The sequence below is a fragment of the Dendrobates tinctorius genome, unplaced genomic scaffold, assembly GCF_039654945.1.
Source record: "Dendrobates tinctorius isolate UK_male_01 unplaced genomic scaffold, ASM3965494v1 ptg000103l, whole genome shotgun sequence".
NCBI lineage: Eukaryota > Metazoa > Chordata > Amphibia > Anura > Dendrobatidae > Dendrobates > Dendrobates tinctorius.
In genome coordinates, this window is record NW_027361771.1 from 39,150,984 (window position 1) to 39,165,504 (window position 14,521).

A 14,521-nucleotide genomic window follows, 5' to 3' on the forward strand; every position below is an offset into this window, starting at 1 on the left:
ATTTCCATCTGTTGTCTATTCCATTTGCACACCAGCATGTGAAATTGATTGTCAATCAGTGTTGCTTCTTAAGTGGACGGTTTGATTTCACAGAAATTTGATTTACTTGGAGTTAGATTCTGTTAAGTGTTCCCTTTATTTTTTTGAGCAGTGTATATAAAAATATGAAAAAATATGTGAAAAAATGACAGCGCCTGTCCAAATTAGGTTGGCAATAAAAGGGCCCCATTTGCTATTAAAAAAATTGCCCAGGGCGTAAGTCATGGCTTCAGTGTTTGACAGTCTCATTTGTAAAGACCATCATCATTTCTTAGGTCCCAGTTTATATGACTTTGCATGCTTTACAAAATTTTTGCTTTTTGTGTGAATATAGTTTGTGTATGTATGGTGACTGTCCATGTGTCTAGGAGTTACATGAAGCAGCCACATGCGCCGCTCCCAACCTCACCCTTGACTTGAGTTCTTCCATAATGCACTAATGCACTCTGGCTGCAAGTCATCTCTAAGACTGGTTACATGAGGCGTATGAAGCCTTCATAATGACACAGACAGGAGCAGGGCCTCCTCTGACAAATTCTTTGTGGCAGGCAGGTGGCCTGCGGTTACAAGGGTTGGTGAAAAGTCAGCCAGTGTTTGTGTTACTCCACCATGACAGGGGAGCAGTCCGCGTCTCTGTCTTGACATGACGCTTCCAATAAGATGTCACACTAACGATGGTCATTTCTTAGCAGCTGTTCCTCTATTAGGACAATCCTTTGATTTCCCAGGAATGTTTCTATAATGCAGAACATATGAAGCCACTGGCAGCTTATCTCAGGCTTCTGGATATGTGTAGCCGAGTCCTCACCTGGACAACTGATTATCCAGTTTCGACTCTCATTTTATTCCTATAGCTGACTTGAGTATGTCATTATTATTATTATTATTTTTTTAATTCATCATATCATACGGTTCAAGAGATATGGGCCTATTCATTTAGTGATATTTTTTAACAACGGGGCATGGGTGACTCTTTGCATTATTACCCTGCAAGCAGTGACCCATTGGTGAAGACCATAAAAATTAGCATCAAATAAAAAAGCCCATATGTCTAGAACCCTATGGTGGATCTTATATAAAAAAGCAACAAATAACAAAATGCATCCTCAGAGGAGCCACTTTTGACCTGGTGACAGGTCTTTTTTTATATTTTTTATGAATGTTCACCATTGGACACCTTATATTGCACCATATGTATAATTTTTTTGCTGATTTCTAACTCTCAGGGTAAAAGTGTAAACCCTGAGTGCTCTTGAAGTACCATTAAAGGGAATCCGCCCCTAGGTGTTAGCTGGGAGCTACATAATGTAGAGACTGGGATCCTGATTCCAGTGATTTGTCACTTACTGGGCTAGTTTTGATGAAGCCACTGTTTTATCAGCAGAAGAATAATAATGTTGTCATGTTGTATGTTGTCCTTTACATGGCAAGTAGGGGAGGAAATGTGTCTAACCACGCCACTCCTATTATTGGCATCTTTCTGCCTATGCGCAGTGAACACAGAAAGATGTCAGTCAGTGGTATTGGGGGTGAGTTAGAGATCAGCATTCAAAGGAAATGAAGTAAGCAAGCAGACCAGTAAGTGATACATCGCTGCAATCAGGGTGTCTTCTCCTACATGATTCTGTTCTCAGATGGAAGAGCAAAAACTTGGTAACAAATTCCATTTAAGATGCTAAACTTAGATCCTTCTACCTAGACTATAACACATATTGCCCTGAGTGTCAGCCACAGATGGTCCCAGTGCACTACACTGGCCGCCACAGGTACGCCCCTCTCGGTGTTTTTAACAAATGTCCTCCAGATTAGCATGTGAGGTGCAGTTGCTGACTACAGGGGTGTCCATGTACCATGGGTGAGACAATGCTGTGGTTTGCTTATAGGTTAACTAAGTGGGTAGAGATTTCTGCTATAGTAATCAGGCAACATTGTTTGGCCCATGGAGAAAATGACCCATTTTACAGACACATTAAGCACATGTAGAATGAAAGGACACGTTTACTGGAGATGACGTATATGTGTATATTTACTGCATAGAATTTTTGTTGATCAATGAGGAATTGGGCTTTAGTACAAGTTATGCTTATTAATACCGTGAAATGCGTCACTGTGCAGACACAGGTACTTGATAAAGACTACGGGAAGTATCACTCAAGCCATCATTCGCAAACATAAGAATTGTGTAAAAAAAAAAGCCGTTTTTATTGACACCTTTTATTGACTGTAAGATAGGAGAGGATTACAACATGTCTTTATAAAGCTTGAACACACATGTACCTGGATGTGTGTCATCGAGTATGATATAAACATTGACATACTGAAACTAGAACACTCCATATTAATGCTTCCTTCCTTACTGCTACTTCTTCACAACAGTGATTGTACCTTAGAGGCAGCCCATGTGGGTGCTACAGTGCCCTGAAGGACTATTCTAGGTTGGTCTCATCCATAAAACTCATGAAAACAGGATGTGTCACCAGGACCTTCCATTGGATTAGAAATGTGGTCCTTAATATTACCATTGTCCTCTATGTTCATTAGAAGTGTACGTACCAGATAACTTCATAGTTGCGTAGGTTGAAAAAAGACCTAGGTCCATCAAGTTCAACTTTTCTCCCTTACAATTTTTAGGACAGTTTTTTGAGCGTGGGAACCTGAGAAAGAAGAGGAAGCGGGAGAGGATTTGACTTCTGGACACATTTTCTAAGCTATTCTCCATGAAAATGATATTGAAATTTGGGTAAAATTGATCAAGTGTTAAGGAAGAGTGAATTAGGGTAGAGTTATATATTAGGAGGGAGAGGTTATAGTAGGCCTGGTGGTTGATGGGGCCAGTTGTCATCACTGCCAAGTAGGAAACCACCAGTACTTTTAATATATTGTGATGGTAGGTGGTCCCCTTACATATAGAAGTTCAGAAACTACAAGTTACACCTTCAGATAAGAGAGAGGAGCAAACGAGTGGCAAATACAGGTATGGTGGTGGCAGCTTGAACCAGCACAAGAAGTTAATATTTTTTGCTTCCCTAAGTAGCAATTGTACACCACATGTCCTGAAAGACAATAAAGCATCAGAAGAAGTTCTAGAAGAAAGTCTTAAATGTTTGTTAATATCAGAAATCTTATATAAAAAGAGCACTAAAATGACATTGATATAGACCTATGAAGACCAGCTATTTAATCCATCATCACCTGAAAAGAGAAGATGATTAGTAAGAATTTCCATCATAGATGAGTGTAGTGTAGACCATACTGTTGAATTACAGATCCCACAAGACACCACTTTGCTTAAAGTCTATGTCCAGCTTTGGTGCGCCTTCTGTGGTGAACTCCAGCCTTTTCCAATAGTGCACACACCAAAAAAGACAGATCATGAGTTTGTTACTGGGTTCATGGAGAGAAGGGGTGAGTTGTAGCTCCATTATCTTTGGTATTGGGTGGTAATAATTTGGATAGGACTTCCCTTTTAAGAAAAACTGGATTGTTGGCAAACAGAGGTTGGGAGAGAGACGAACACCAGTCACTTCTGTTCTTGGTGATGAGACCCATCACCAAAGTAGGGGTCCATTTTATTTTTTTTGTTATATATCCCCCTCTCTTCTATGTGCCCCATTGTTTTTCTGGAAATCTAGTGATAGACATTATGGTTTCTGAACTTTTGCTGTTATTTTACATCATGTGTGGGATTCTCCAGGAAATCATTAGAAAACTCCGCAAGTAACATCAAAGTATGAAGCTATGATGAAAATACCACTACAGAGATAGAAGATAAAGCTTAGTATTAAAACAAATTGCTTAATTTCTAAATATCAGAAAAAAAAATTGAACGTAAAATATTTACGTTACAGTATAGTATATATACCAGATATATAAAAATCTCTAATGTTGAAAAACCTCCACTAGACAAGATGGCTTCTTTGCCAACTTTGTATCACCAGCATCAGGACTTTTTGTAAAAAATGTAAGGTCTTCTGGTTTAGTTTTTTTCTGGAAATAAAATGTATTAACAGTAAGTAGGTTCCTGATGTGTAATGTGATTCCATATACAGTCTCTAACTAGTCACTTTCAATGAACTTTCATATTAACTTATGTAACCTCTAACGTCTAAGTACCCTCACTTGGTGAAGTCATCACTTAGTGTCTCCCCTTACACTATGCCTCTTAATTAGGAAATTTAAAGTGAAGCTATCATCAGAAGATGATCTATTCTTTAATCAGGTTTTTGAGTTACATGTATTTTTTTAATTCTTGGCAATTTTTCTTTCCTATCACGATCTGTAATTTTACAATTTTCATACTGGCCACCGGAGCTTTTTTCAACTCATACTTTCTGTCCTTACAACAGTTCAGGAAGAGTTTTCAGCAGGATCCTTATCATCAGAGGCAGGAATACAAAGACAGGTAAAATCATCATACACTGGCGATAACACAGGATCCACCAATCACAATAGGCACAGCTGATCCTGCTCCATTTCCCTTCTTAGTGACCTTTGCACACACTCATTACAAAAAGTTGCCTCTGATTCAGTCGATAGCTGTGGATTTCCTGAAAAAATGGAAAGTTAAAGTCTAAAGTTAGCCCCAGTAGCCAGTGTGAAAAGTGCAAGATTTCCAATTTTAATTTTAGGAAATAACATTGACAAAAATTTTAGAAAATAATATTTCATACAAAAAAAAAACAGATTTTCATAAAAGATCATTTTCTGATGACACATTCCCCTTAAGTATAGAATGTAAACTCTAAGATGGGCCACCTTTTAATTACAATGTACGATTCTGAATATGAATCCAACAAGAAAGCATTTTTGGGAAATATAATACTGAAGAACATTACTATTAATCAACTGTATCCTGACCAAAGGCACAACGTGTTCAATAGAAAAGGACCCGCTATAGGACTGCTGGAGAGTTGGGCACATGCCCTGGTAGTTTTATTCCCTTGCAATTCCATGGTGAGGACTAGTGCAGGTCTTCCCTCTAGAGAGGGCACCATAATTGCAATTTCCCATTGTCATGGAACTTTAAAAAGGACACCAACAATGTTAGCATGTTGACTGGCCACATTAGAAATTAGTGGTTGCAGAGCTGAATGAAACATAGTTTTAATTTCTTATTTTTGTGGTTGACATATTAACTTGTAAAGTTTATATGCTCATTTCCTCTTCAACTAAGGGTGCAATGGCAGAGATTCTTCCCCGAGGGTGTTTACTTTTTCCCCTCTATGACATTGATCAATTATATGCAGCAGGTGTCATACAGGGGAAAAAAAAAGAAAACACCCCCAGAGAAGGTCAGACTTGTGTGATATGGCAAGATATATAATGACTCACAGCTCTGCTATTCTCACTGATCTAACTGCCAGAACGTTCTGTGATTAGAAGCAGGGAAGGGGAGTAGACCAGAGCTGTGCGTCAATATAAACACCTCTGCATCTTCAGCTCTCATCTCACAGCGCTGTCATCTCTGCTATATTCCTGCCCACTGACAGTGCAGTGAGATGACAGCTGCACGAAGGAGTGTTTGTAATGAAACACAGTTCTGCTCTTCCCTCCTCCACTTGTAATTACAATAGGTGCTAGAAGTAAGATCATTGAGAAGAGCAGAGCTGTGTGACTGAAGAGAAAATTAGCATATAAACTTTACAGGTTAATATTTCCAAAACCGGTATGAGAAATTAGCAAAATAAAAATATATGCAACTTTGCAGTCACTACTCCATGAAGTGACCAGTGTGACATGCTGAAACAGGTGAACGTCCCTCTAAAAATGAGCCTCGTATCGATTATAGCAGTTTCAGCATTACCTAATGAGAAAAAATATATATAAAGTAGGGGGTTTCAATGGCATCTTAAAGCTTGATTATGCTTTTTACAAAGTATAAACTATAATAAAGTAATATAATGCAAATTATATAAAGTCAATTAAATTAGAGGTGTTGCCCTATAAACAAAATTTCAGGATGATTTTTGGAGACTTGTTAGAGAGGCGCTGAGATAATACAACGTAGTTGTTAACTGCAAAGACCTAAAATGTTGGAAATGTTATCCTTGGTAAAACATTTCATCCAAATATATTCAAATAAATCATATTACCTCTTACAGGAAATGACATATAAGTGGGCCTCATCGAGTTGTGACTTCTGGCTACCAAGGCTATGAAGCTTGTCAGCACTTCTTATAAATTACTTAACTGCCCAGCAGTATCACATGCTATCTTCTGTACACAACTTTCACATACACATTTATACATAGAGATATAATGATTGATGGCCGGCCAGCCCACGCTGCAGATGGCATAAGCCCGGAGAACCTCTACAGGATGAACCACGGCTTCTGCCTTGTTCTTGCCTTGTCTTTGAATCTGACGCAAGGTCTGAAACTATATATTTCTGTATAGGACCTGCTTCTTGTTCAGAAGGGGATGAAGGAACCATTGATCGGGCCAAGGAGACCCATCAGGATCAAGGACGGGATCGTAGCGGACATGCTTGACAGTACAAGCTGGAATCCAGTGCTATTCCTTTAATGGAATTTAGTACATGAAAATGAAGCAGAACATGAAAACCTGATCTGAATAGAGTTTACATGATATGAGATTGGAGAGGAGATGACTGAGGTCAGGCTGTCACCTGAGCACAAATGGGGCACATTTTGCTGGCCAGCAACAAACTCCATTTGTCATTTCTAACATATAATAACACCAGACAGAATAAATAGACTGAGTACATGTGAAACCCTTTGGCTGCCAGTCTAAAATACGAACAGCCAAAGAGTTTACAAGCAGCTGCACGCCACAAAAATGAAGAAGCTCTGGACTATGGAGAGCACCTATATGAGCACCGTAGTGGCCATATATATTTGCCAAATAGAAATAGAGCAATAGCAACCCTTTCTATTAGGGAAGATAGAAATCAGTATTTTTATGCACAATGTGTTCTGAGCACACCGGTCATACTATACATGGGTTTCCAGGATCTACGAATGACCAGAACCGTTCTTTTACTGCTGCCGTGCAACTGCCCTAACAAAGTGAAATTCAGTCCAGAATACAGAAGCCGATGGCACGGGCTCAATGTATAGCCTGAGGAGGAGGACGAGAAGGCGGTGGACCTGGGGGCATTCGGGCAGGTGGTGGACCAGGTGGAGGTTGCCGCTGTGGTGGCTGATTAGGAGGCTGTTTAGGTGGCTGATTTGGTGGTGGCGGACTTGGTGAAGCACTTCTGGCAGGTGGCCTATAGATAGCCTGGCTACCATCAGCTTTAACTCTGGTGAAATTAATACAGCGTCCCTAGAAAAAAAATTGGAGAAAAAACAGAAACATGAAAAGGTAACCAAGATTGTAGGAGGCAGGACAGCAAAATATTCTGCCTCTCCCTCAATCATCTAAATGTTTCCCCGCAGAACTACAGAGAGGCTGCCCTGTACCACACCTCAGGACTGGTAGTCTGGGAAAGACAAAACCTACATTCTTCATTTGACATTTTCTTGATTTTTTTTTTCCACTTGAAATGGAGCAGTATGGACCATACTCATGTGCTGCTCCATTCAAACTCCTGTTCATGGCGTTAGTGGTGGGACAAAGGGATCCCCCATTCTGGTAATCAGTCCCAGTGTTCAGACCCCCATAAATCTCTTTTTCATAATTGAACCAACTGGCTGTCATGTGCACCATGTCCAAGATTCTGCCCTATGTTCTCACCTTGTCCCCTGCTTGCGGCCTCATCAGCGACACTTGGTCGTATCCTCTCCTCAGAAGAGCCCAAATTGCATCTAGCTTACCCTGGAGTGAGACAAGATGTCAGGCGTGAATTCACATGCAGTACGTACGATTGGCAGAAAGGTGTAGATACATAATTCCTTTTTTACCTTAATTGGACTGTACCATTTCCTCTCCTGTGAATTATTACGCCGTGAGTTTTTCTTTGGTTTAGGCTCCCAGGGTTCGAATTCTTCCTCTGGCAGTTTAATGACTGCATTTTTGGGTTTCTCTAGTTTTGCTCCTTCTTCGGTGGAGCCCTTATCACCCCACCTCACCTACAATAAAGTAAATGATACATATACTACATTTTATATATAACATGGACCCGTCATCTGTTCTCATCTGTTTAAGCACTATTTACTGTATATTCTCCATTAAAGGAATATTCTAAAGTGTTGAAGTTATCCCCTAACCATAGGGTAGGGGATAACTTCCCAATCGCTGGGAGTCCAATTGCTGGGGCCTCAAACAAGCCCAATAAATGGAGAGCATGAATGGGGCAGTGGTCGATCGACCATGAGCACATTTGTTCCATTCATTCTAAATAGGACCACTGAAGGTAGCCAAGCACTTCACTTGGCAGGTCTTCGGCACTCCCATTCAGAATGAATTAAGGGAATTGATCACCATTCCATTCCAGTTCTCGGGATCACTTACAAATGAGAATTTAAAATATATCTAATGGATTTGTAAACATCAAAATCTGTCCATTTTACCTCCATCCTCTTGATACCCCCGACTCCTCTTCCTCCATAATAAGATGCATCCACAGTTGGCCACTTTTTCTTTGGTAAGCCATCCTCATCATCAGATTCCTGAATAAGTAAGATTTTGCTCATTAAACATTTCTTTTGAGTATAATCAGTAGGAGAGAATCCAGGTGACCGCCACAAATCCCATTAACCTCAATGCTATGTGTTCATCACAGTGAATGGAGGCTTTCAACCAGAATAAAGGAAAATATGTTTAGTTTATTTTACTCGTTTATAAAGTGCAATTAAATTCCACATCACTTTAAAAACATCATCACTGTCCCCACTGGGGATCACAATCTATATTAATCACTAAACAATATGGCCTAGCTTTCGCATAAGAGATTAATGTTTTATTAGCGATCGGGCCTCTACAAATAAGCAAAAAAGAACAGAAACTTGTCCATCTGAATGAGAATAAACACTGAAGCAGCACAGCCTCTTAGTTCCTTCATGAACGGGATTGGATCCGCACTAATGGTGCATCCTGACAGACCATCAATGAATTAGTCCTAGAAAGTGCCTTTTGGCTTACATAAATTGCAACTATTGACTTAAAGGGAATCTGTCACCAGTTTTGCTACCCCATCTGAGAGCAGCATGATATAAGGGCATAGACCCTGATTCAAGCTATGTGTCATTTCAGGGCTGTTTTCTGTAGTTTTGATAAAATCATAGTTTTCACTGCTGCAGAGCTACCAGTTCTCTGAATGCTCAGCTCTGTATAACCCCACCCACACCACTGATTGGCAGATTTCTGTTTATTATTTATTTATATAGCACCACTGATTCCATGGTGCTGTACATAAGAAGGGGTTACATACAAATTACAGATATCACTTACAGTAAACAAACTTAGAATGACAGAATGGTACAGAGGGGAGAGGACCCTGCCATTTCCAGCTTACATGCTACAGGATGGTGGGGAAGGAGACAGTAGGTTGGTGGGTTGCAGCAGTTCCGGTTTTGGTTGAGGTGATATCTCCAGTAGTGGTGAGGAGGTAGCAGGGTCATTGCAGGCTGTAGGCTTTCTTGAAGAGGTGGGTTTTCAGGTTCCATCTGAAGGATCCAAATGTGGTTGATAGTCGGACATGTTGGGGCAAAGAATTCCAGAGGATGGGGGCTATAAGTCTTGGAGGCGGTTGGGTGAGGAGCAAATAAGTGTGGAGGAGAGAAGGAGGTCTTGGGATGACCGGAGAATTTTGGATAACCAGAGGAGGAAGACCTGGGAAGACTCAGACGTTAAGGTTAGATTTCAGAAAGGCAGATTTTAAGGGATTCAGAAAGAGAATTGGAGGGATACAATGGCTGGATATCCTTAAGGACAAAAATGTCCAGGAAGGATGGAAAATCTTGAAAAATTAAATTCTCGACGCACAATCGTTAACAATTCCGAAAAGAGGGAAGAATAGGAAGTGTTTAAGGAAACCAGGATGGATGAACACAGAACTTAAGCACATGCTGAAAAGGAAGAAAGAAATGTTTATAAAATGGAAAGAGGGAGGCATATTTAAAGAAGAATATAATGCTGTCTGCAGAACCTGCAGGGCACGAATCAGATTATCTAAAGCTGACAATGAATTGAGGCTTGCAAGAGACGTCAAAAGCAATAACAAAGGATTTTTGGGATATGTCAAAAGTAAAAGAAAAGTCAAAGATGCTATAGGATTTTTACAGGATGAAAATGATGAAATGGTAAGACGGGATGTTGAGAAAGCCGAACTTTTAAATTCCTATTTTGCATCTGTTTTCTCTCAGAAAGGAAATGTAACATCAACTATTCTTCACTGTTCTATTAAGGAAATAGAAGAATCCAGGATATCTATAAACAGAAATATAGTGAGGAAACACTTAGCTAACCTAAATGAATTCAAGTCTCCAGGTCCAGATGAATTACACCCAAGAGTATTGAAGGAGATAGCAGAAGAAATTTTTGAACCCCTCTCCATAATCTTTGAAAATTCGTGGAGAACAGGAGAAGCCCCAGAAGACTGGAGAAGAGCAAATGTTGTTCCTATCTTCAACAAGGGGAAGAAGGTGGACCCAAGCAACTATAGGCCGGTGAGTCTGACTTCTTTACCAGGAAAGATCTTTGAACAAATTATTAAACAACATGTATGTCAGTACCTGGATAAGGATGAAGTGATTAAACAGAGTCAGCATGGGTTTGTAACTAATAAGTCATGTCAGACTAACTTAATTTCCTTCTATCACAGAATCACTGATTGGGTGGATCAGTGAAATGCTGTAGATATAGTATATCTTGACTTCAGCAAAGCATTTGACAAAGTATCTCACACAATCCTTATTGAAAAAATGACTAAGTATGGAATGGACAAGGCAACTGTTAGGTGGATTCATAACTGGCTTAGTGATTGGACCCAAAGAGTGGTCGTAAATGGCTGCACATCCAGTTGGAAGAATGTCTCAAGTGGGGTACCACAGGGCTCTGCCCTGGGCCCTGTATTGTTCAACATCCTTATCAATGATTTAGATGAATGAATTGAGGGTAAACTGATTAAATTTGCTGCTGATACAAAGCTAGGAGGGATAGCTAATACTAGAGAAGAGAGTGAGAAGATTCAAAAAGATATAAATAAACTGGAGCAGTGGACAGCAACTAATAGATTGGTTTTTAACAGGGAAAAATGCAAAGTACTACATCTGGGCAATAAAAATGAAAAAAGCATATACAGAATGGGAGGAATAGGGCTAAGCAAGAGCACATGTGAAAAAGACTTGGGTATACTAATAGATCACAGACTCAATATGATTCAACAGTGTGATGCAGCAGCAAAAAAGGCAAATGCAATTCTAGGATGTATTAACAGAAGGATACAGTATAGATCACGTGAAGTCATTATTGCCCTCTACTCCTCTTTGGTCAGAACTCATATGGAATACCGTGTCCAGTTTTGGGCACCACATTTTAAAAAAGACATCAACAAACTGGAGCAAGTTCAGAAAAGAGTGACCAGAATGGTGACCGGTCTGCAAACCTTGTCGTATGAGGAAAGGTTGCAGGATTTGGGAATGTTTAGCTTGCAAAAGAGAAGACTGAGAGGAGTCTTAATAACTGTCTACGAATATCTCAAGGGCTGTCACATTGCAGAAGGATCATGTTTATTCTCATTTGCACAAGGAAAGACTAGAAGCAAAGGGATGAAACTGAATGGGAGGATACACAGATTAGATATTAGAAAAAACTTTTTGACAGTTAGAGTGATCAATGAGTGGAACAGGCTACCACAAGAGGTGGTGAGTTTTCCTTCAATAGAAGTCTTCAAACAGAGGCTGGACAGATATCTGTCTGGGATGATTTAGCGAATCCTGCTTTGAGCGGGGGGTTGGACCTGATGGCCCAGGATGTCCTTTCCAACTCTACGATTCTATGATTCTATGATTAGTTCAGAGACATATGGAGGAGACAGGTTATAGATGGCCTTGTAGGTCAGTATTAGTAATTTGAACTGGATACGCTGAGGGAATGGAAGCCAGTGAAGAGATTTGCAGAGGGGAGAAGCAGAGGAGTAGCGAGGAGAGATGAATTAGTCGGGCAACAGAGTTAAGGATGGACTGGAGAGGTTGCGAGGGTGTTAGCAGGGAGACCACAGAAAAGGATGTTGCAGTAGTCAAGGCGGGAGATGATGAGGGAGTGAACAAGCATTTTAGTAGATTAAGGGTTGAGGAAAGGACGGATTCTGGAAATATTTTTGAGCTGGAGGCGACAGGAGGTAGAAAGAGCTTGGATGTGCAGTTTGAATGACAGGGAAGAATCAAGGGTTACTCCGAGGCAGCGGACTTCCGGTACTGGGGAAAGCGTGATGTCATTAATTGTGATATATACAGTAGGTCAGGTAAGGAAGATCTGTGAGATGGAGGAAAGATGATGAGTTCAGATTTGTCTACATTGAGCTTGAGGAAGCGAGAGGAGAAGAAGGAGGATATGGCTGATAGACACTCTGGGATTCTGGACAGCAGAGAGGTGACGTCTGGGCCAGAGAGGTAGATCTGAGTGTCATCAGCATAAAGATGGTACTGGAATCCATGGGACTTTATGAGTTGACCCAGGCCAAGAGTATAAATTGAGAAGAGTAGGGGTCCTAGAACAGAGTCTTGGGAGACTCCAACAGAGAGCGGGTGGGATGAGGAGGTAGTGTGGGAGTGGGAGACGCTGAATGTGCGGTTTGAAAGGTATGAGGAGATCCAGGATAGGGTGAGGTCTTTGATGCCAAAGGAGGAGAGGATCTGTAGTAGAAGGCAGTGGTCAACTGTGTTGAATGCAGAGAACAGGTCTAGAAGGAAGAGTATAGAGTATAGTCTGTTTGCTTTGGCTGTAAGTAGGTCATTCGTAATTTTGGTCAGGGCTGTCTCAGTGGAGTGATGGGGGCGGAAACCAGATTGTAGATTGTCAAAGTGCAAGTTAGATGAGAGGTGGGATGAAAGTTCAGCGTGTACGAGCAGCTCCAGGAGTTTGGAAGCGAATGGGAGCAGTGATATTGGGCGATAGCTGGACAAAGCCGTTGGGTCGAGGGTTGGCTTTTTAAGGATAGGCGTGATTGTGGCATGTTTAAAAGCAGAAGGGAAGGTACCGGACGTTATCGATAGGTTGAAGAGGTGGGTTAGGGATGGGATAAGTGTGGTGGTGAGGTTGGGGAGGAGGTGGGATGGGATGGGGTCAAGTGCACATGTTGTGAGGTGCGATTTGGAGAAGAGGCGATTAAGCTCCTCTTCAGTGATGTTGGAGGGAGGTTATGGGGTATGTACTCTATATGCACAGTGTACATAAAAAGCTGCCAATCAGTGGTGTTTTCTTGCATCCCAAAAATAAAATAAACAGTCAGAGAAGCGTAAACCACAAACAAGACCAGGACAGTTTCTTACTACTTTGACTTATTTCTATGAGGATGAGGCCACATTTTACATATAAGGTCTATTCTATGCCATCATGATATTGTAAGGCAGCCAGGGTGGTAGTCGTGGCAACGAGCTGTAGTGTTCCCACACCCTGGCGCCCCACAAATGTAGCATAATATCCCTTCTGCTGTATTGGCAATGTGCGCAACAGAACATTCTCATTAATTGTCGGAGTTCCCTCTGCTTCTGTAAACTCTGGCTACAGATCCATGGGTTTCACAAACAACTCCAGATACAATGTCCTTTCTTAGCAGTTCAACTTTACTCATCAGTAGGGTTTTCATTAGATGCGGCACAGTGTGTACAGAGTGACATCCCTAAGACTTTCCCTGTCTTCCTAACAATATATGCTCTTCGTGGACAATCCCTGTCCCATCCTGGCAATCTCTGCTCTTTCTGGGCAATCCCTGTCCCTTCCTGGCAATCACTGCTCTTCCTGGACAATCCCTGTCCCGTCCTGGTAATCACTGCTCTTCCTGGACAATCCCTGGCCTGTCAATCTCTTCTCTTCCTGGGCAATCCCTGTCCCATCCGTGCCTTTAGGCTCACCAGCTTCCTCCCTTTCCCTTTGTCTGGTTTCAGAAGGAAAAAGTAAAAGGCTCGCAGTCTCAGCTTCGCCTAGTCCCAGCTTTAGACCCCGGATCCTCTTTGGAATGGTAAACATTTAAGCTGGTGACTGCCTGCATGCTACTTAGCCTGGGGCCCCTTCTTGCTGAAGCAACCTTATCCCCACGGCTGTCAGACTGTCCCTGTTCACTGCTGCATCTCAACTCCCTCTAATCAGGAAGTCCTAGCACTATACCCTACTGCTCTACACTACACTACTCTGTAACTCCTCCCAGTCTGGAAACCCCTATGCTAACAATATCTACTCTAAGACTCTTATTCCCTACCTCTAGTGTGCCCCACTATTCTAATCCCATTACTATCCTATGCTATCCCTAATCTTATAAACAATACATATCAAATGCATACGTATCACTGCAACATTACATAAACACATGTAATATGAATACTGTGCAAAGAGAGAGGAGGCATATGACGGCCTTGGTCAC

At 41.2% G+C, this 14,521-nt stretch overlaps 1 protein-coding gene across 1 annotated transcript in view; it reads right to left on the minus strand.

Annotated features, from left to right (window-relative positions):
• Window positions 1-2,234: 2,234 nt before the first annotated feature.
• LOC141100063 (anthrax toxin receptor 1-like) overlaps window positions 2,235-14,521 on the minus strand; it is a 108,809-nt gene continuing 96,522 nt past the window's right edge. The window contains exons 15-18 of the mRNA XM_073588257.1: window positions 8,514-8,612; window positions 7,905-8,072; window positions 7,738-7,818; window positions 2,235-7,326 (exon numbers count right to left, since the gene is read on the minus strand). Of these exons, the coding sequence (XP_073444358.1) occupies window positions 7,108-7,326; window positions 7,738-7,818; window positions 7,905-8,072; window positions 8,514-8,612 (567 nt within the window). The 3' untranslated portion in view covers window positions 2,235-7,107. The remainder of the gene's footprint in view (window positions 7,327-7,737; window positions 7,819-7,904; window positions 8,073-8,513; window positions 8,613-14,521) is intronic.